At 38.9% G+C, this 23438-nt stretch overlaps 1 protein-coding gene across 3 annotated transcripts in view; it reads left to right on the forward strand.

Moving 5' to 3' along the window:
• The window catches only part of znf644b (zinc finger protein 644b), a 37846-nt gene extending 15615 nt beyond the window's left edge, over nt 1–22231 (forward strand). For 2 of the 3 annotated variants that reach the window (XM_046854895.1, XM_046854888.1), the window contains 6 exons: nt 2764–2915; nt 7879–10641; nt 11269–11799; nt 17754–17879; nt 18085–18181; nt 19259–22231. In XM_046854895.1, the coding sequence (XP_046710851.1) occupies nt 7893–10641; nt 11269–11799; nt 17754–17879; nt 18085–18181; nt 19259–19430 (3675 nt within the window). In that variant the 5' untranslated portion in view covers nt 2764–2915; nt 7879–7892 and the 3' untranslated portion in view covers nt 19431–22231. The remainder of the gene's footprint in view (nt 1–2763; nt 2916–7878; nt 10642–11268; nt 11800–17753; nt 17880–18084; nt 18182–19258) is intronic. The other variant, XM_046854903.1, reaches the window with a different exon arrangement.
• The last annotated feature ends 1207 nt before the right edge of the window (nt 22232–23438 follow it).

Consider the following 23438-nt stretch of genomic DNA (forward strand, 5'->3'; position numbering starts at 1 on the left):
TGGGTATATATGGTGTCAGGTGTGTGTGCGTGCGTGTGTGTGTGTGTGTGTGCGCAATGTCGCAGACGTTCGGTGACACTTTGAGTCGAGCTAGGATGTGTGAACTGCTGTGATACTATAACTGGGTGTGATCAGCAGTCAAATGAAATCAGAGCTGTCAGTCACACTTGCCTGGCAACCTCGTCATGGCAACATTCATCTTCTCCTCCTGGCACACACCACAAAAGTCAAAAAGGAATCGGATTCCTGCACCGTTTGCATGTGCAAACCTGACAAAATGACTTTGTGTAATTGGACAATGATCTGTGACCTGCTTCGCGTTAGGGGGGGAATAAAGACCCCGTAGCTATCAAGAAACGTGTGTTACAGTTACCCGTTACCAAAGAGCTGTTTCTTTAAGCGTGTACTCATGTATATACGTCATGAGTACTTGACTGAAATGGAACTGTGCTGTACGCTTGTCTAAAACAGCAGCTCTCATGCTCAACTTGCACTTGCCAAGCTCTTATTTTATCGTATTTTCCTCGAGCCCTGTCATGTTAACGGTTAATGGGGTAACGAGTTTCCTCACCTGAGGTAGCAGGCGCGAATACGGTTCATCACGATGTCCCTGTAGCAATCGCTTATCCACACCTGAACAGGCGAACGAGCAGCTTTCCTTAATTAACCACTTCATTAAGGGAATTACATGAAACACAAAAGCTCACACCTCCTCTACAAACCTGTACATGTACAGAATCAGCACAACTCCACCAGAGCAATGTCCCTGTTAGGTTTATCACTAGGGGGCAGAATTGGATCACTGATATTATTTCCCTCCCTGACTATAACAATCAGCAGCTGGGTGAGAGGATGTTTTTTCCAAAACACATTAGCAGATAATATTCTAAATTTACGTAGTATATGATGTAGGGTAGCTTCCATTATATTATTTTTTTTACATAGTTTTTAGAATTACCAAACTAAATAAATAGTAACTGCATAATATATAATTTTATTTCAATAAACTATAGCTGTTGTTAATCATCTAAAAAGGTTCACAAGCCTGTTTGAGTAAAATCTACAGCAAATAGCAGATGCCTCTTAGGAATTACAGTAACAATAGTGCCAAATAATTGAGTTGCACTGATCAATGTGCTATTGAGCACACTCATTTCACACAGTCTGTCATATAAAATGTGCAACAGTTTTAACAGGGAACAAGCCAAGGGCTCTTTGTGATGTCCAACCATTTGACCCATTTTGGATCAGATACCGGTAGATAGAATGGAGAAAAATTATTATATTTCGGTGTATAAAATTTGAAGTATAATAATAGAGGAGAATAAGGGTGGAATTATACTAGTGCTGAGTGTGGTATGTTTTTTTAATTTAGTAACACATAGAATCTATTAGAATGAAATTTTGGAAAGGAAGGTTCTTTGTCATCTCATTTTCATAATAGACACAATGATTTTGTGGTTTAAAATATAGAACTTAGTCTCCCAATATTTTGTTCATTCAAACATCACTGATTTTGTTGTTCACAACATTCAATTTGTGTATGTATCTTATAGGCGCAGTGTCTCATACTGAGGTTTTACTGACTTGTGCTGGGAAATGTAATTGCGAGGCCATCTGTTGGTCAAGAGTGAAAATGAAGGGAAGGCAAATGTCCTGGGCATGAAGTGCTGAAAGAATTTACATTTTTTAATTCCATTCACAGCAACATGTAAGTAAGGAAGAATTGAACGGAAATGTAGAGCTGATTTGTTTAAAGTCAAGGTAAAGTTTAATTTGTTTAAAGTTTTACAAAAAGAGCCCAGAGATTGTTCATAAGGAATCCTGGCATTTAAACTGACAATCTTTGCTTGCCATAGAATTAAGAATTTATAGTTTTATTTATTTATTTATTTATTTTATACATTGAAATTCAGATGCAACATTAAAAAAGTTCCAATCCAGCAGTTCATGTCCAGTCTACATTAATCCGATTGACTGTAGTGAAAATGAGAATATAAACTACAATTTGTACTTCTATATACATGCTTTATTAGCTTTTATTCTCCCTTTTATTCCCTGCAGTAATAGGTGAATTTCCATTGGGAGGAATAAACAGACTTATCAATCTATCTACAGTAATATTTTAATAAAAAAAAGCAAGGCTTTAAAGTCCTACCTCAATTATTAAGTCAAAATTGTGTGAATTCACATTATAATTTTTATTACAATTTTATTACAATTATTATTACAAATTTTATTACAAATCATAACCTTAGTTGTGCCTACTGAATTGATATCTACATATGCTATCCATTGTACTTAGGAACACAGTGCGCAAACTCCAGACAGATAAACAAACAGACAGGCAGACAGAGATTGCATTGTCTATCACGTGTCAAAAGAGACATTTTGATCTTTTTTGATACGGTCAGTCACATTTTGATCTTGGCTGTGATGCATCATTAACATTTTAACATTTCCCCTTATTCCCTTGCAGGATTAATGACTCCACCACATCATCCCCACGCCCCCCTGCTGCTAACCTTGTATTAATTGGGACGTCAAAAGCCTCTTCTCCCAATCTTTATTGTATACATTTACCATTAGACTCATTAGCTTCCCGTCGCTTCCCGTCCAGCCTCTCGTTTCCAGCCAGGCATGACTCTCCTGGGAAAACGTTCCCATCTTTCCACTAGGCGTGTCTCAGTGGTATCCCTGCTGTAAACTCCTCTCCTCTGACTGCCCTCTTTTGATATTTCTTTTTTTTTTCTTTTCTTTCAGGTTGCTCTGATCAAGGGCTGCTCGGGTGTTAATTGGCGGCTCGTGTGTGGCTCCGCCTCTTCATTCAGCTTTAATGGTCACCATTGACAAACAGCAGGCAAATAATAAGAAAGTGACACTCTTATCTACCCTCAGGGAACTGTTTGAATGAGGTGAGCTGATCAGGAGGCCTTGTTTGAAAATATATATTTTTTTAATATTTAAATCAGGACTGTGCATTGTGGGAAATACAAAAATGTATTTGAACTGGAGGTCACCTCAGAGTATTTAATAGTTTACATGTTGACAAAGTATGTGAAATGTGTGTATTGCATTTAATGTCTGAAGCTATTTTTGATTCTTTCCACCTCAAATTAACTTCCTTTCTCCTGTCCTATGCCATTCACATCTCGCCCAGCACTTCACGCTACATTTTAATGAAAGCTAATAAGAGCGGCCCCGTCCCAATACTTACGGCTCTTGACATTTCTATAAATGCGAGCGTGCTGGTGGCTGCATGCCAGACCCGATCCTGTTTTTGGAGTCGAGCGTTGACACTGACACCGGATCGCTTTCATCCGATCAGTCACATGTCTGAGCGAAGTGACGGTGACAAAGTTAAGGCTTTTTTCCTCACAGAAGTCAAGCAGAGACAGATGGCTGAAGGTGTGCCCTCAATCACACACAAGCCTGTGCACTTTCCTAGTTTTTAAAGCAGGATAAATGAAAATGGCAGTCTTCTTATTTTGAGACCTAAACAAAGACAAGGTGCTAACAACCAGTGTCAGCTTTTACAGACTAAAAGCAACATTTTTTTTTTAGCAAAACAAATAACACAATTTCTTCTTTAAACCCAAATGAGGTTATTTCGGCTGTCAGGTTTTTCAATATCTCAAATTCACTTGTTTATGCTTTTCTGGCACTGATAGCTATAAAACTGGACAACGCACATCAAATGGCTGAGCATCTTTCTTGAAGCTAGAATCAGTTGCTTCCGTAGTTTGGTGTCACTTCATACATAAAACATAAAATTATGACTGAAGTTAATTCATAGAAAACTGAATCATTTACCAACTTCACCTGTTAGTGGTTGGGAATATATTTATAGTTTGGTTTTAATTAGATTTGAAATGTGTAATGATTCAGATTAAATTAAAAATGTATTCATAAATTTGAGTGAACATTTTATATGGAACACATAAACAAATCCTTAATTCAGACTGAAAGAAATGAATCAACCACTGAGAAGCAGATTAAACAAATGATGCATTTTCATTTGGATGTGTTTTTAATTTTGATACGAGGATCTTGTTCAACCTCAAAAGATGTGCATATATATCCAAGTGCCTTAGTCTATCTGTACAAGACTTTGCATCCAGGTCAATATAAGAGTCACATGGTGCTCTTTTCTCTCTTTTACTCTTTTTAAGAAAAAGAGATGGAAGTTGAAACCTAACAAAGCCCTGGGAAATCCCCATCAGACATCCCTCTCCTAATCCCTTTAATTTTGAAAGGTATTGTTTAAGGCTTCAAAGTTGATATGGTTTAATCCCTGCTCGAACACTACTGGATGGTAAATGAGAGCGCGTCAGACACTAATCTACTCACCACAACAGAAAATCCTTCTTCAAGACGAGGTTGCACGGGCTTCCTGTGAACTTGCCGTTTGATGTTCCCTACCTGCTATCGAACACAGCTTCTGCCTTAACCCAACTGTCACTCGCTGCCTGTCCCCTTTTATCAGACCCTTGCTGCCTTTTTTCACAGTGCTAAAGTTAATATCAAGCCTGACCTTGTTCACTAACTAACTCTCCCTCTATTTTGGGGAATAGTTGATGAGCTCTGGGACGAAGCAATAGATGTCGAATTTCTTTTAATTTGAAGAGACTGTATCATCAGGACATGGTATGTTCTATTGTCGTTTTTCGGGTTCGGTGGTCCATTTTTAATCTGGATGAGCTCACATTGCTGCAGCTTTGCATCAGCGTAGCTTTCAGCAGCTGCCCAGGGAAAAATGCAGCCTCTCACCATTTGTGCCGTCTAGGACGTGCGAATTGTCAGACTTCTGCTTCTCGATGAGCACTAGTTTGTTTGAGGGTGATTATTTTTTCTTTTCTTTTCGTTTTTTTTTTTTTTTTTTTTGAGAGAAGTTGTTCCAAGCAAGCACCTCTGTGCTGTGCAAGTAGTGTAATAAAGGCAAGTTATTTCTGAGCTCTTATTTGGAAAAGTGTTCAAAAAGGGAACTTTTTGGGCTGTGCACCTTCAGCCTTCTCTGTGAGAGGAAAAAAACCTGAGAGAGACAGCAAGTTGCTTAGTAACCTCCCTTGATTAATTTTGCAACTTGTAGAACTGCAGCAAAACTTCTCCCTAGTGTGTGTGTTTTTTTTTTTTTAAGAATACACCCCTGGGATGTTACAGTAGGGATGAGCAGAAAAATTACAGCGCTGCCAGTTTATTAGGTAAACCTACATTGTAGCTACACAATTTAAAATGATTCTGGTTAGATGAGAACACAATATTCTTGACAAGTGGTCCAAGTGCATGTAGATATACAGTGCTACACTCCTGCTGATGTAGAAACAGTCACTGCAATCAATACAGAGTCATTCTGACTGATCACCTTTATCCTTTGGTAGTCCTCGCCCCAGAATGGCTGATCACATCCCGAACTAATATTGACCTTTGGTTTGGCTTGTCATACCATAAACGAGTAGAGGGGGAAAAAATACCATTTGAAAAACAAGAAACAGCTTTATGTCTCTCCTTAGAGGTCACAATAGCTGCATTAGGGATTAAACTCTATTGTACTATAAATTAGATTTGTTTCTTATTGTACTATACATTTCACTGAACTAGAACATTGAAAATAAAACCACTAGTTACACAGATTAAATGTTTTAATGTTACAAGGTAATGTTTTATTTATTTTGAAATAGTATAAAATCCTAAATAAGAGAAACCATATCAACTTTTATTTTAATATAATGTTTGCTATAATGCAATATTTATCTTTGGCCATGACCTTGTTAAATACGTTAATAATTGCAGAGAAAATAATAAGAGAATAATGTGAAAACAATGAGATTATGTAATTGTGAAAATGTATGAATTTATAATTTTTTTTATATTAATATATATATACAAATAATATAATTGAGTTATTACTTTTGTTTAGTTTGCCCTTTCACCCTCACATATTCTATTGCATTGCTTCAGTACAAGTTCAGAATTTTAAAAAAGTCTGCGTCATCGTTATTTTCAATATTAATAGCGACCCTTTTTCATCCCAGCAATGGAATTTGTATTTATAGAGCCCTTTCAATGTTTATTTTAGTCTTTACCTTGTTTTCTCTGTTTTTTTTTTTTTTTTTTTTAAGAACTAGTAGGAAGTATAAATTACAAAAGTTTAAAAACACAAAGTAGATCACTGCTAGTAGGTCTTATTCCCCTCTGATTAATAAATATATCTAAAAAAAGTTTATCTTCCAGGATTGCAGAATAATGTGTAATGATAATATGCAATTATCACCTCAGATTTTTTCAGCAGTAACCTCAAGATGAGGTGTAACTTAAGTGTTAGAGCAAGTGCTGATAGAGAGAGCAGGGAGCGGCGGAGAGAGAAAGCACAGTGACATATGTGTGTCGTGGAAGTGTTAAGCGCTCTTTTACTTTTGCAGTTAATTTAGACGGATCACAATGGGCCCCTCTTCTGATTTGTCCTTGTTTGTGCATTCATTATTGAACACGTTCAAAGGCAATGGAGAAGTGGGAAATGAAAGGAAAGTGAGTGCGAGATTGGAAAGAGTAAATGGAGAACAGAGCTAATCACGTCAGATTGATCCATGCACAGAGTGCACATTTTATTTAATCTGGTAATCCTTGTAAATAGCTCCCAGCAAGGCAAAGTCAACCTTTTAACATTGATTAAATGGAGTAAATAGAAGTGAATGAATTTTTAAAAGACGCGTTGCATTTCACCCCTGTTTGTGGTGTATAGAACAGATTGGTTTGGAAACTGGCAACTAATGAGGCCTGTAAATTTAATGCCGAAATCGGCTTCTGATGGCTTTGCCACCCTGCTGTTCGGGGCTTTCAGTGAAGTTTGCTTTAAATGTGGAGCGTCTGTTCTCCCTCCGAAAGCCCCTCACACCCGAACAGATGGAGAGAATATGGAGCCGGGAAGGTTTACCTTGGAGGTGGTAACAGTGAAGCCACTCATTAACACTGAATTTACCACTTCGTTAGCAACGCAGCTTCCTGTTGAGAGCAGGCAGTGCTGAATGTCAAATCCTCAGAGCATACATTTATCTAAGCAAGTCTGGACCCTATAAAGGGGACGAGCTTTTTAGTGTGGAGAAAAAGTACGACTCCTCACACTTCCCGTTCTGCAAGTACTGCTACAAAACCATTAAATATAATCCTTCATTTCAAGGTGCAAGTCTGTCACTAGCCACTATTATTTTTCATCTATTCCTCTGTACTGTATTTTAGGGGCTGTGTGTGTGTGTGTGTGTGTGTGTGTGTGTGTGTGTGTGTGTGTGTGTGTGTGTGTGTGTGTGTGTGTGTGGTTGCACTTGTGCATGTGTGCCAATTTGTCAAGAATCAAGCAACAACAGTCTCGTGCTGGGATGTACTTTGGCACCATCACAGAGTGCTAAGATAGAATAATATGATCTCATTGGAGGTGTACTTTGTTCCCATGGAAATTGGTCAATTTTAGGAAGTGACTGAGAACTTTAGTGGGAGAAACAGGAAGGTTGTATCCCAAAGGTGTGCTCAGATAATTAAGCTTCCTCACCAGTGTTTCCAGGACTAACAGCAGGGTGTACTGTGAATAGATATGGTGGCAGTAGGTTACAGAAACCCATAATGTAGCTTAAAAAATAATGGCCTTCTCGTTTTGGCTCCACTGAGAACATTTTGCTCTCTCACAAGTAGAAAAATAACTATTTATACATGGACATTAGGGTTATAGTTTTTAGGTTTTACATTGGCCAGAGTGTTTTTTTCTTTGAGATTGTTGACCACATTGCATTTCTACCAAACTGTTCTTTAACACCTTTGCTACCCGTTTAGTTATTCAGTTATTGTACCTTCATGATAATAGATCTTTTTGATGCTAATTGTGTTTTGTAGATGCTGTCTCTGCCATGGCAGCAGTGAGAAATAGTGCCGAGAAAGAGGTGGAATCTGCTGAACATTACACTCAGGAGCTGTCAGGCTCTCACACTTCGTCTCCCACCACCTCTACCCGCAACAACAACAGCAGCAGTGTGGGACCACAGCAGTGCCAATCTTTGGACAGTCACCAAAGCCTTTTAAATGGAGCACAGCCGAACCCATTTGTCTGTGGCGGTGTCCTGGCTGCCCCCTGCACAGACGATTCATTGCCTTCAGGAGCACTTGTTAATGGATCTGCTTCACACTGTACCTCAGAGGAACCCCACGTCCCCAACAAGGATGCGTCCCCTTTGCCTGGGACAGACACCAACCCTGAGGTGTTGGAGCCTCCCTGTGAGCTTCAATCAAACACTTGGCAAAAACCAGAAGGGCACATTATGAAAGCACCATTCACACGGACCCTATCAGAGTCGGACAACAGCGACTGTGAGACTCCCTTGGTGGGGGACAATGCAGATAACAGGGCAATCAGCCGGTTGCGGACAAACAACTGCGTCAGAGCAGGACCCTTATGGGATGTCGATTCCGAGTCAGAGTCATCAGAAAGTTCTTCTGACAACTATGATGGCCTGAACAGAAGCCTCCGAGAGAAGTTTATGTGTTTCCTATTGAAAGGCAGGATACTCAATGAAGTGGTAAAAGGAAAGATAAAGGTGGGAGGCACACAGTCAGCCAGCTCAGGGAGGAGGAAACGAAAAACATGCAGAGTGAAAAGAATACCAATGCAAGAAAAAGTTAACGAGGACCGTGCTTCCCTTATTAACACTGACTTGGATTTTGATTCGTCCATTACTGAAGAGCGTTCCTTGAGGCAGGATTCAGAAAGTTTGAAAGCACACACAGACTCGCATCTGGGGAATTCCCAAGACAGGATGAACTTAATTTCAAGTGATAGTGTAGGCCGGCGCAACGAAGCAGACACCTACGTGGGTGGCCAACCTGTGCCATTAAAGAGACAGCTAGAAACAGGCTTGGAGTCAGCGCACTCGTTCTTCCAATGCACAAAGTGCAATGTTAATTTCAAGGAGAAAAGGAATTTGCATAGGCATATGATGTATCATTTAGATTGGCATAATCAGGTAGGGCAAGCGAGCATCCTTCGCCCGTTTATATGCAAAGAGTGTGGGCGTTCATTCTGTGAGCGTTCTTCCCTGCAGAAGCACATGCTAATCCACCAGGTGCAAAGGAAGAAGTTGATGGAGGAGATTAAAGATCTGAATGAGCTAAGAAGCCAGGAAGGAGAATCTCAGCTGCAGTGTCCCCTGTGTGCTTTTGAAACCAACTGTCCACATTCATTCATTTACCATGCCAAGACCCACGGAAAAGACCATCTTCATTACAGTTGTGAAGAATGTAATCAAATAATAATGGGCAAGTCAGATACGGAAGCACACCAACAGATAGCTCACCTCCGTGCATGCCAAGGACGAGTCAGAAAACCCTTGGACGTGCTTCTTTGCAAAATTTGCACATTTAGAACAAAGTATAGAGATGTTTTAAGAAAGCACCTGGAACTCGTACATGACCAGCCGCTTTGTGATTATGAACTTCAGTCCCACAATATGGCAGCTGATCTTATGGGGTCTGTGTCCGAGCAATGCAGGAAAACAGACCAAACTGAAGCAGAGAACTTGTCTTCGAAGTTCCTAAGAGAAAAGCAGAACAAAAGTGGAACAGGGCTGCCTGCATGGCCCAGTCGCCTTACTGACCTTTTTTTGACTGATAACGGCACACAAAATTCCTGTAAAAGTTTGAGCTCCTCCCTGATCAAATGGAGCTTTGGCAGCTTAGCAAACAACCTGTCACCGTCTTCCTTGCAATGTGACAAACCAAGTAAATTATCTCTGCCTACAGAGAGAATAGATGTGACAACAGGTCTCTCATATGTTGAAGAGGACAATCAAAAATGTGAAAGTGCTGCCTTCAAGCGGAACACAAAACATCTCTCCAGCTTTTACGCAAACCCTGTGACCAGATCTGCAATTCCCACCAAATCTAAACATCTAGACCATGATGACGATAACACTTCCAAAGATCCCTCACCTGGAAGCAGTTTTGCAGTACAGAAGCAAAAATCTCCCTCAAAAAGAAAAATGTCCATTCCATATCACAACACTCCTAAGAAAATTCCATTGCTTGTACCAAAACAAGAATCTGCAGCTCCAGAGATGGTGGATATTTATTCTTTGCAGAGTGGTGACTACAGTAGTGCTCATTTTGATTGTGCCAATCAGGCAAAGGATGCTAATTGTCCCAGTGAAAGCATAGCACATTTCCTGGATAGCAACGATGCCTCTGACCTCTTAACCCAGCAGGGACGTTTGCTTAAATACGACTTTCTTAACTCTCCTGATCAGTCAGACCTTGATGGACCCATGGAAGACGATGATGAGATCAGCACTCTAATAGTGAAAGAAGAGAACATGGAGAGTGCTGTGAGCGAGGACTATCCAGAGTGTACCGATCCGAATCTCAGTGACTCTTACACCAGCTACTGCGTATCTCCAGTGTTTGAACCAGATCGGAAGTGCTGTCCATATTGTCCAGCAGTGTTTGAGACCGGGGTGGGCTTGTCCAATCACATCAGAGGACATCTGCATAGATGTGGGTTAAGCTATGAGGCTCGTCACATGCTGTCACCTGAACAGGTGGCGTCTCAGGACAGGCAGCCTCGCATTCGTAGAAGAGCACCACCCATGAGCAACAGGATCAGGAGAGGTGAATTTAAACACTTTCTATAAAGTGGTTGACATCACAACCACTACTACAGTTGTTGTTGTTAATGTTGTTGTTTTCATCATTTGTCTAGTCACTTATTGAACATATTGAATCTCAACTTCTGAAGTCTTTCAATAATGTCAGCTTAAACCTAATATGTCCTGTTGGTAGAAACTTTAAAAACAACAAGCTTCATGACTGGAATAGTGTTGTGCATATTTAAAATAACATGCCCAATTTTTTAATATTTCATGAGGTATGTGTGCTGATGAGGTCCATAAAATTTAGTTTACATTTGGAGATTTATCTGAACGCATCTAAATTAAATCAGCAATTTATTCATACTTTAATTTTGATCACATTGCGGTTAACTTGAATATACAGTACATTCATGTCAAAAACATTTACAATGAAATGGTTACACTTCTGATTGGATACGTTTTGAAAATCTGCCAGTACAGTAAGAAGTCCCAGGATTATGAACCCCTTGTGAAGTTTATTTTAGCTGTATGAAGTGCGGTATTTGAACACCTTTTGTTTTCGGTCTTTAACTTTATGGATTTATAACTTTATTTATTTATGGAAAAAATTTTATATAATACATTTTTTGCATTGTTTTTGCCCCAGCAGATAAACCGGAGTCTCAAACTGAACATACTTGCCCCCTGTGTCTGGGCTGGTTCGACACCAAAACCGGCCTGTCCAATCACGTGCGGGGTCACTTGAAGCGGATCGGCAAGCCAATCTCAGGCGTCAGCAAGTCTCCCCTGTGCATCCTCAATGAGCTCCTGCAGGACGAGAACGAGCACAGAAATGTTCTCCGAGCACTTGAGACTAAACCTCGCCTCTCCAGACCCACCGTTTCCCGCAAGTTTGAGCGGGAAACAGAGGGCCTGTTTCTTACACCCACTTGTATCCCGGTGAACATCCAGCACTCTGATAACAGGCTAATCACTGATGAGGGTGAAAATAGGAAAGGGACTGAGGAGAAGGTGCACGAGAACCGCGAAAGCACTTTAGTAGCGCTGCTTAAAAGGCAGAAACTGGACAAGGAGCCGGCAGTCACTTGCCAAACTAAGACGGCCAGAGCTCGTTTCATCATTTCTCCATCCAAGAAGGTTTCTTCTGAAGTTCTGCCTGACTCCATATGTAGCCAAGGTGAGAAATTCACAGATCATCCGTTAAAGTGAAATGAATACAATATTTAGTGCAGATTTACAAAAGTACAGTGGGGGAAATAATTATTTGATAATATTTAATTTTATTTGATCCCCTACTGTTTTTTTTGTGAGTTTACCCCTTACAAAGAATTGTTATGGTAGGTTTATTTTAACATAGAGAGAGAGAGAGAGAGAAAAAAAAATCCATAGAAAAACCACACACCCAAATTAGTCCTGTGTCTTTAGGAAAGTCTTCCTAATATCAACTCGTTATGTCAATAAAAGACACCTGACACAGAATCAACCTCTTCCATTCAAACCTCTACACCACCAGGTCTACAACCTTGACGTCCTTCGACAGCTCTTTCTTCTTGCCCATGGTGGTGGAGAGGTTTGAATGGAAAAGGTTGACCCTGTGGTTGATTTTTCTTCTAGCTCTGCCTCCTGTCTTTTACTCAAAGCCACTGTCTCCAAACTGTACAACATAGCAGGTCTCACCACAGTCCTATAAACTTTTCCTTTTACTCAAATCATTACCAATGTAAAATTCTACACCTCCTACATACCTCTCCTGATGCTTGTGTGAAGTGACAAGAACGTGATTCCAGCTGGGAAAAAAAACTTTTTAAATAGATTTTTATAGATATTGTGCCATAAAGCAAGCCGGTCTTAAGGAATGATTGAAGCAGCACATGCAGTATCAGTGTTACAGCTCTAATTGGGATAGCTATAATTAGCTATCATTGCATCTAAATAAAGTAGATATTTAATTTTGATATTTAATACCGTGCTGCAGTTCACACACTATATTGCCAAAAGTATTCGCTCATCTTCCTTCACATGCAAATGAACTTATGTAACATCCAATTCTTAATCGATAGAGTTTAATATGATGTTGCTTACACTTGGCACAATGCAAGTCAGACAAGTACCGTTCTCCTGGCAACCGCCAAACCCAGACTCTTCCATCGGATTGCCAGACTGTGAAACGGTGATGTAAGGCTTGGATGCAGCTGCTCAACCATGGAAACCCATTCCATATAGCCTTCTACTCAATGTTCTTGAGCTAATCTGAAGGCCACATGAAGTTTGAAGGTCTGTAGCTATTGACTCTGTAGAAAGTTGGCAACCTCTTTGCACTATGTGTCTCAGCATCCGCTGTCCCTCTCTGAGATTTTACATGGCCTAACACTTCGTGGCTGAGTTGCTATCTTTCCCAATCGCTTCCGCTTTGTTATAATACCACTAACAGTTGACTGCGGAATATTCAGTAGCGAGAAAAATTCCACGACCAGACTTATTGCACAGGTGGCGTCCTATGACGGTACCACACTGGAATTCACTAAGCTACTGAGAGCGACCCATTCTTTCACCTGTAACCATGGATGTGATTGAAACACCTGAATCCAATGATTTGGATGGGGGAGTGAATACTTTTGGCAATATAGCGTATTTCAGACAAACTCCTTGACCCGTACAAACAAATTTACTCACCAACAGCAACACATTGACTGCCTGCATTACTGCAATTTTAAGACACTTATTCTATTGTCCTTTTTTAAAGATAAAATATGAAGCCTTGCATAATTAGCCCTATTTGAAGATCTTAAGTTTATGCAATAGTTTAAATAATATAAATCATTTAAATACAGTACATCACATTATACATTTATATTAAGTGTGTAATCACTGCCTATTTCTGTTATCTATTTTTTTTTTATATGAAAGGATTGCCTACACTAAAAAGATTGAATGTGTTTAGTCACTTTTGAGAAAACATGTAATTTACATATAGGAGTTTCTCATCAAATGCAGTGTATTTGTTAAAACTGCACATAATTTTACCATGCATTTCTATTTTCTAGATTGAATTATGTAGAGTGAGTGGGATTGATTCACTGACAGGATACTTTAAATGTAGAAAGCCTTTAAACATGCTATAGAGTAGTGCAGCAGTAATGCGGCTGGGTTTCTTATGGTGAGCGAATGAATGCTGACATTCAAGGCTTGGAAAAATCTAATCAAATCAAATCATGCTGGTTGTATAAAAAAACTAAATGTGTTTGTGTAACTCAGTTCAATCACATAGAACTGAATGTACACATTATTCTTTTTCTCAGGGTAGGTAGGCTGCCTGTTTACTGCTAATGTAATCCCACTAAAATCCATAGTGCAAAGTAAAGGAGCACAGGTGAGACTGACAGAAGCACTTGGTGCAGAAATAAAAATGAACCTGAGGGCAGGCAATTTTTACTTGTATGCAGGTGGAAAAATGTGGTCCAATATGCAGCATGCAGGCTTAAAAACATCTTTCCAGTGTTTTCTAGTTCAGCGCCTTTCAAATTTTCAATTTTTTTTTTACAGACCCCTGTTTTATTCACTGGTTCAGTAATAATAATGTCAACACATCTGCACTGATGTTTTGCTACTAAAACAGATCGATGAGCATGCACGTGTCAGTTTGTTAATCGAGTTACACTTAGTCCTAAAAGGTTCGAGTTGTAATGACTCCGTTGTGTCCGCTTCTTCAGCATTTCTGCGTCCTGAAATATCATTCTCTAAAGCTTTTGCAGTGTATTTAATGTTCATCATTTCACTCACGTTAAGCTGAAGCAAAAATCGTTTCATCTTTTGCCTCGACCTGTACACCTGCATTACTCTCCTAACACCAGCACAACACACACACTACTATACTTAGTGTTTCCTGTTAAATAAAATTCATCAGTAGCCTTAAGAATCCCTAATTTATTTTTTTCGTAAGTCTTCCCTTGTAATTTTAACTGAATTGAAGTGTACATAAATCACTCTTCTTTATCTCAGGCAGTTTTAATGAGCACACAGATTCACTGTAACACAAGGCCTTCTCTCTGTCTCAGACAGCGGTATGTATGATCTGTCTTGTCTCTACTGATGTAGAATCAAAGGCAGCTGGTGTGATGTGACAGACAGGTAATGGCTAAATTGTATGATATGCTAAAAAATCTGGGTCACGTACTTCTTTTTATAATGTAGATACTATTATTCTTTAAGTGTGGTGGCACTAATCTGAGTCATTTGCAAAGGGTCTGATGGTAAATGTACTACAGTAGTACATAACCTCGTTTTGCACTGTTTGTATGTTTTTCCTCCCAAAACTCTTTGTTTAATTCTTTAACCGCCCAATCCTCTGTTAAATATGTGAGGCAGGCAGCTCACATATCATAAAGCACCAAAGCTGTCGTTGTATCATTCTTGAGTCTTGAGAGGTCTTCGAAGGAATCAAGGACAGGGAGTTTCTAATACTTGCTACTTATAAACACATATTAAAAGATGGAGCATTATCTGACATGGCTTTGCAATTCAAATAAATTAAACCGTGGTCTTTGATGTAATGTTGGAAACACCTCCGCCATATTTACACACCTGCGTTTCATGTCCTTCCAAATAAGCATTTCAGTAGCATCATCAGAGGAAAATTTGTTTAAAATTTGATTCCTCTTGCTTCCAGGCACAATGGGGATTTGATTGTTTGTAAAACTCTGTATAATATGATTCAGTTTTGTACAATTGTTTGGGTTGGCTGGATCCCGGCAGTATGCAAGTTAGACTTGGACCGAGTAGTACAGAAGCCATGCTTCCTTCCCTGGGAATAAGAGGACACGTCCTTTTTACTAAGATTAATACAATGCAATTATTTTTTGTGTCCATGCCGTCTTCACTGGAACCTTACGTCTCTTTAATTGTGAATGATGGGAATAGAAGCCACACCCCTTCACTTGGAGTGACTGGTGATCAGATCACATTTATAAACTGTCTTTTTTCTCCCGTTTAAACCTGGCCATTTTTATTGAGGTTGCTATTGTCTGTTTTGGCTGAGCTGAATGCTTAAACGTTTGGCAGGAAGTTCAGTTTGTTTTAAAGCCCTGAAGTGGCACATTAAAAAAAGATGTTGCCTTTTAATCAAGCAAGATGATGATGGGAAAATGTGCCTCAAGATATTAGGTAGGCAATTAAGACATCTGTTGGTTTGTTGCATGTAATTGTCAGTACAACAATTTGCAGGTAATTTAAATAACCTTTGGAATATTGTCATGGAAAACAAGTCCAAGTAGCATATGCTTTGCATCGTTTGGTGTGAAATAACTAGAAGCTGTTACAATTTTCCCACAACACAAATGGCATGTACTTCAATTTATCTTTTGTGTCTGTTTTTTTTATCCATCCACATGTCCATCTGTTTACATGGTAAAACATGTAGATCGTAATGTATATGTGAGGCGGCCAGGAAAAACCAATGGAACAAGGCTTCAGCTAAAAACTAAATTGAAGCAGTAGATGTTCAGTAGTCAGTGTGCCTAAATTCGCCTTAAACCATGCTTGCTGTTTTTCTCACAATATGATCAAGTTGCATGTTACAGAGTTGCAAAAGCCTAATCAGGGTTTAAAATAATTTTCTTCAGTGAAGCTTATTTATCCTTTGCCATTCCATTTTTTCCCTGACGCATCTGTCAACATTGTGTTGAGGGTCTAATTCAGCCTGTTGCTTCTCTTCAGGAACAAATCATTTCTGAATGATTGCTGAACATTTTTTTCTCTCATTGTCAAAAAAAAAAACAAACAGTGTGGAGTGTATTTTGATAAACATTGTTCTCAACAATACAGAAGTGAGTGTAAAGATTTGACAACAGATGGAGTGAGAGGGCGAAGACACTGAGGGAATCACAGTTTATTACGCTCAAGCTGCTTGTGTGCTCGAAACGTTGGCCCCAAACACACACACACACACACACACACACACACACACACACACACACACACACAAGGATCTAAATATAGTGTTCACATGTTAATAAAAAGGATCTGTAGACATTGGTGTAATGTAATATATATACCGTAATTTCCGGACTATAAAGTGCACCCATATATAAGCCGCACCCACTGAATTTGACAAAGATTTTTATTTTGAACATAAATAAGCTGCACCTGTCTATAAGCCGCAGGTGTCTACACTGCAACTCATGAACTTTACACAGGCTTTAACGAAAGACACGGTGTAACGGGTGAAATATGTTGCGCTTCCTTTAGGAGCATAGCGGTATTTTGGGAATAGCCTGCCACTGCATTTTTCCAGTATTACTGCATGTGTGCAAGACTGAGGAATATGTCCTTATTATTTTCTGATGCTCAATTCTAAGTTTCTTTGACTAACCCGTAACGCTGTTGCCAAGAAAAATGAAAAAAAGCACGAGTTTTGGAAACCTGTCTGTGCTTATATGATTTCTGTTGCAACTGGAGTTAGCGAGGGCTCCCTTAACCCAGACTCAACACGTTACAACGGCTTGTATCTAAACAGTAGCCTACCAAGAAAGTCATTGTTCACCGTTTTCCTCCTTCCTTTCACAACTATTTCTCTCGGGAGTTTATCTTTTGGTATCGTCGTGCGTTTACAAAAAAACAACCGTTTTTTCTCCCGATGCCGTGCAGCTCAGAACACAGGTGAGGTGCGTTTTTTTCCGTTTCCGTTCAGAAATTTCATTGGTCTAATGTTATGGGGTTCAGTTTTTTGGCTTGAAGTTTGTGAAACCGGGAAAACCTCATGAAAAATTCATAAATAAGTCGCTTTGTTGTTTAAGCCGCGGGGTTCAAAATGTGGGGAAAAAAGTAGCGGCTTATAGTCCGAAAAATACGGTACACTTACAAATATAAAATCAAATTATTGGAGGTTTGGTGTGGGATTATTTAATTAAAAATTGATAATCATATTTAGGAAGTGAGAACCTTGCAACTATTTATTTTTTATTTATGCTAATATTATATGTGAGGAAGAGTGGTCAACTTACTAAGTATTTTGTGTATTTTTCAAAAGTCTAAGTATTTTCATTTTGGGAAATATTATCTTCAATTCATTTTATTGTGTTATTTATTTATTTATTTATTTATTTATTTATTTATTTATTTATTCATGTTTTACAGGGAAGTTTGAAGGAGATAAGAAAATGTGTATCCACTGTAATGCAACTTTCCACAGCGGTGTCAGTCTGTCCAATCATCTTAGGGCTTATGCACGCAGGAAGCAGATCGCCATGCTGGAAGGAACGTGTATGTCCTCTTTCCATCTCATTCACACATATACATTGGAGCATATCAGGAGTGTGAATGTCTCCTGCTGAGATGAGATGATGCTTGGAATCTGTACAGCTATATAATAAATAACAAGACTAGTTTATCGGTTGAAATCAGTCATAATGTATGCCCTGACTCACACATACACACTCCGCTAATTGTAACTGTTTGTGTTTGGCAGCATATGATTGTAATCAGAAACTGCCTCGCTCGAGGTCTGGGCCAAAGAGGAAAATGTTCCACACCGCCTCTGAAGTGATCTACACCCTGACATGCAGGTACTCCACTCAAAAAGACACCTGGAGCATTCGCCATCGCTTCTGTATTTAGTGTGGGTTAGGAACATATTTAGACCAATTCAGTTTTTAAATGTTTCATTATATTTTTTATTTAATTACAAAATGTGCAATCTCTACACAATAACCCACAAGAACAGCATGCATACTGCACATTTATTAAAAACAAAAACAGAAATCTATCATTTATGTCCCTCCACTCGGGAGCCTGTGGTGGCAGGTGTTTTTGCTTTTTCTCATTCTTCCTGAAAGATATCTCAGGATCAGTCTGATTGGATGTAGACATCAGTGATCTGTCATCTTAAAGTATGTCCACCAATTGGGGACTCTTTGGGATGTTCTGGGATGTGGTCTGGGATTCAGCTCTAGCATTGGTTGAGCTGTATGCTTTAATTAGCTGTCATTCTAAAAGGTGACCAGTTTGTTCATCCTTGTCACTGAGAGGAACTCATCAGAACAGTGCATACCGTATGGAATCAGGAGTGGGTTCTGTTTAGCCGTGCTCTCATAAAGGCTCTCGTTTTTTTTTTGAGTACTTGTGATTTGGCAAGTTTTTCCTTCTCAGCAGGTGACTTGCACTGGGTTTTTGGACACTTTCCTTAACCAGGTTGAGGAAGATCCGTATTTGCCACAATTACAAAGCCTATTGTGTACATTGGATGATTAAAAGCATTAGAAGTGGCTGTATCACCCTTCCCAGATTTATGCTTTGACACAGTGAGAATTCCTTGGAAATAATTTGGACTATGGTCTGGATCCAGTGTGAATTGTGGAACCATGTTAATTCAGGTGTGTCCAGTTAGTGTGTAAATCCTGCTCAGGTTGTTGAATTTGCAACAGGTGATTAAGGAGAAGAAAATTTCATTCAATTTCTAAAGAGATCTAAGATAATAAACAGAATGCACATTGCTCCAGAGTTCTGAATACTTGGCTAAAGCTGCAAAAGTATGTGTTTGCTTTCCCATTATGGATTATTGTGAATAGATTCATGGCTGGTTTTAATTTCAATCATATCTGTAACACAAATCTTCCCAAACCTACTGTATCATTCTGTCTTAGGTTCTGCGATCTGGTCTTCCAGGGGCCTCAGTGTGTGCAGGAGGACTGGGTAAAGCACCTGCAGAGACACCTCATGCATACTGCTGTCAGAGGGACAGGCGCCGGGATGGTGGAGGTGCCAGCTGTGTGCGAGGAGCCCTGTGCTCCGGACTGTGTCACTCAGGGGCTTTAAATCACGTTTACACACAAGCTTTATTCATGTTACCACTCTTCGGCATATGTAAATAGAGAGATAAGAAGAGACATGCACACTTATTCTACATAAAGATATCTCTGGACAAGTGTAGAAATCTATATGATAAATATTTGAGATATATCAAATAAAAAAAAAATGAGAGAGAGAGAGAGAGAGGATATTTTCCAATATTGCACATATTTTCTCTTCTCTCCCTTTTTTTTCCAATGTTCTTGTTTTAGACATGACATTTGTCATAAAAGTCTGGTATTGACACGTTCCTACGTTCATATAGTCTGATACAGAGCTGAATATTTGCTTAGAGATTATATGCTCTGATCTATTTTTAAGCAGCAATCATTCTTGGTGCACATAGCGTTACATTTATTGCTAATTCGTATGTAATTAGGATGCGCTGAAATTATGGCTACTGAAAAGATTTTTTTAAAAGTTTAAATACAACAAATATCAACCAATATCACTTTCTAAATCATTTCCCTCTAATTCGCAGTTATTCGCAGTTTGGCCCTTATTCATCCATCTTATGTACAGTCAAATCTGATTGTAAATCGATCGGTATACAGATTTCACCATCAGCTTCCTTATTATATTCCTTACTAAGAAAAGCGTATTTTTGATAGGCGTTTATTTTCTTAGAATTAAGGTACTTGACTGAAACGTTTGACGAAAGGTGTCGATTCTTCTGAGACTGTAAAAGATTATATGTAAATAAGGGAGATATAGATGGGAGCTTGTTATCACACAGCAGAGGTGATTTACTCTCAAATCACCAGTTGCATTAATGTCACATGGCAGTTTGACAAGAATTTGTTTGTATACACTGTTCAAAAAAATGAAGGGAACGCTTAAATCACACAGTGGATCCTGGTAAACGTTATATTCATTCAAAATTAATATTTCGTTGGAACTCTTTACTTTGATATATTTGTGAAATTCATTAACGACAAAAATGACAATGGTCACTGAAAAGAAAAAAAGAAAAAAATCAACCCATTGAGGGCTGGATTTAATATCACACCGAAAAGTAAAAAATAAATATATGACGGGTTGATCCAACTTGTGTAAATTGTACGAAACTTATGAGATGGTGTCTTGGGGGACCTCCTCTCAGATTTGGATCATGGCATCAGTGGATGGACCCTCTAGAGGATATATTAGACCCTCATGCCACCCTCAAAGAGTTTTACTTTTGTAGGGCTCTGGCAGTGCGCCTCCTGTTCTTCCACGCTCATGGGAGCAGATACTGGTCCTGCTGCTGAGCTGTTGCCCTTTTATAGCCCTGTCCATCTCTCCTTGTCTAACTGCCCACTTCCTGGTATCTCCTCCAATCTCTTGAAACTGTGTTGGGACGCACACCGAAGCTCCCTGCAGTGGCACATATGGCCGTCTTTAAAGAGTTGGAAAACCTGTGCAACCTAATTGGATGGCAAACACTAAGAAAACACAAAACTAGAAACAGTCAGAAAGGATGGTAAGAGAGCAATTGTGTGTGGCCATTACTTGTAAAACTATTCACCTTTTGCTGTTGCCTTTCCAGTGCACCTCTTGTCACTTTTATTTGCACCAAAGCAGGTAAAATTATAAAAAAGAATTATAATTTACAATCACTTAAGCTTCCTAACTGGACAGATTGATATCCCTAGTTGACTTTGTACTGTGATGATTGCGTGTTCATTTTTTTGATCAGTGTATTTCTCAATGCTCAAATCTGCTCATTTCTATCTTCCACTCTGCATCCCCAGTGTAATATCTCGCTCTAAATTCTAGTGTTTTCTGAATTGGGCCATCTTCATCACTGCTTTCTTTGCATTACATGTGTACCTTTTCTGCTACATACACCTCACATTTTCTACAACTGAACAGCTGTGGAGAATTATCAGCCATAATCACCTGCAGTGCAGGATTAACAATTTATTCTAGTAGTTTGTTTATCAGATATTGTTAGTGATTAGTGTTGGTTTTTGTTCAAAATATTCACCTTTTGTTTAAAAATAAAATGCAAAAAAAGATAGAATTTATGCAATGATGCAAAAACCAAATGAACCAAAAATGCTAACTATATAGAACCCATATATAATTCACCATTCTCTTATCATTATTTGTGTGTTGATGCAGTGGATCTGCGTATTTTAAGTGTGCGAAGGCATTCATAGAGACGTCTGCAATTTTAGAAACTCACTTAAATCAAAAGTACATTGGATACCAGAAAGACACACATTATAACGTTTCGTGATAAAAGAACGCAAATCTCCAGCTATAAGCTCACCTAGATGTTTTAAAAGCACACTGTCCTGTGATACACTACACTGCTGTAACAGCTGCATACACTGCTTTTCAGTTCTGATGCCAGATTTCAGCACTGTTTGTTACACTCACCTCAACTCTGAGGCGTTCTAGTAGTCAACTCTTACTTTAGGATTTATCGAGAACGGATCTATTAACTTTTCTGTGCTTAAACTATTTATGAACATTTTTATATGTGAATAAGTGACATACTGTATTGTCCAGATTATAAGATTTGCTATATTTGCCCTCTTCTGCATATACAGTAAAGCAAGATATGTTTTCTTTTTGTTAGTTTTTTTTATATAATGCTTTGGCCTAATAATAATAATAATATGCCCAACTGTTAAGATTTTTTTTTTTACACTATACGCTACTTCTGCAGTTATGGTAGTTTCCCTGTCCCATATGTCAACAGAGCAGCAATATTACTGACGGATAAAAGTTATAAATAAACAAGATAAAAATAAAAATGATCATATTCGACACCCTCATATGTCTGAAGTTGTACTATTATGTGTATAAAACCCGTGTTAAAAACTGACATTGACTTGACACTAAAAAACAAGTTGATACTATTGAGTTGCAGTGACTGACAAATGTTACATATGTTTTGGTTTTGTTTAGAGCTGACAGAATTTAAGATAAATGCTCAAGTAAATGCCTCAGGATGGTGTACAGGGTTGAAATAGGGCAACTGTAATGCAGAGAATTGCCAGTACAAAGAAAACAAATAGATGTTTTTTTTTTCTTCAGAATCTAAGCAGAATTGTTGTCCTGAAAACATGAGCTTAATCTATATTAAGCTTCATTTGCTTTTACAGCACTGAGGTTATCCATGTAGTAATAACTATTAAAACCATCAAATCCTATAGATATTGTAGAGCCTCTAAAAATAGGCTTTTTAGAATCCTTTAATAAATTTGTTGATGACAAATGCGTAACTGTGTTTCTTTTCTGTTTTAGTAAGATTTATGGTGACATGTCATTTTCTTTTGCTTCCAGTGGAAAAAAGCAACATCAGTGTTATGTAATCAGTAATCATCTCCATCTTGCTGCCCGGCTCTATGCGTGACCCCTCGCTTTTATCGCGACCAGGGCTTAGACAGGCGATCAAAGCTGTACAAACCAATTGTCATCACGTTCCTCCAGAGGGAATTGGAAGTACATTAATGCCCCTGCTTTGGGATGTAATTGTATCTCTCTGTGACTTCATTAGGTGCTCATGGCCGAATCAAAAGGGGCCTCTTGAGCAAGACCAGGCATCCCCGGGGGCCGAATGAATAAAAAACGAGGTATTATAATGAGATTGAGCTAACCGTGACCAGGATTATGAATGGGCAGGAATGAGGGGGAGGCAAGGAACATAAAGAAATGTGTATCTAGTGTAAGATCCACACCAGCCATCTGCCACCAGTGCACGCTTATCATTAGGCAGCAAATCAAAGAGGGCCGCTCTCAAGAGATTCCTCTATTAAAAGTGTGTAGACCCGTCATGCCTCCTCGGCGTGGAAGTAATAGCATGGCCAAGAGAGCATGCTTAATGTGAGCGGAGAGGGATAACGAGTCAGTATTGCAAAACGACAGACGAGGCAGCTTCGTGTACTCGTACGGTCACCGTGTTACATTTGTTAAGTCAAGACCTCCAGATATGGCATGTGGTTTTTATACCAATAAGAACTTTAGGTGGTAATTAAAAAT

The sequence above is a fragment of the Silurus meridionalis genome, chromosome 1, assembly GCF_014805685.1.
Source record: "Silurus meridionalis isolate SWU-2019-XX chromosome 1, ASM1480568v1, whole genome shotgun sequence".
NCBI classification, from domain to species: domain Eukaryota; kingdom Metazoa; phylum Chordata; class Actinopteri; order Siluriformes; family Siluridae; genus Silurus; species Silurus meridionalis.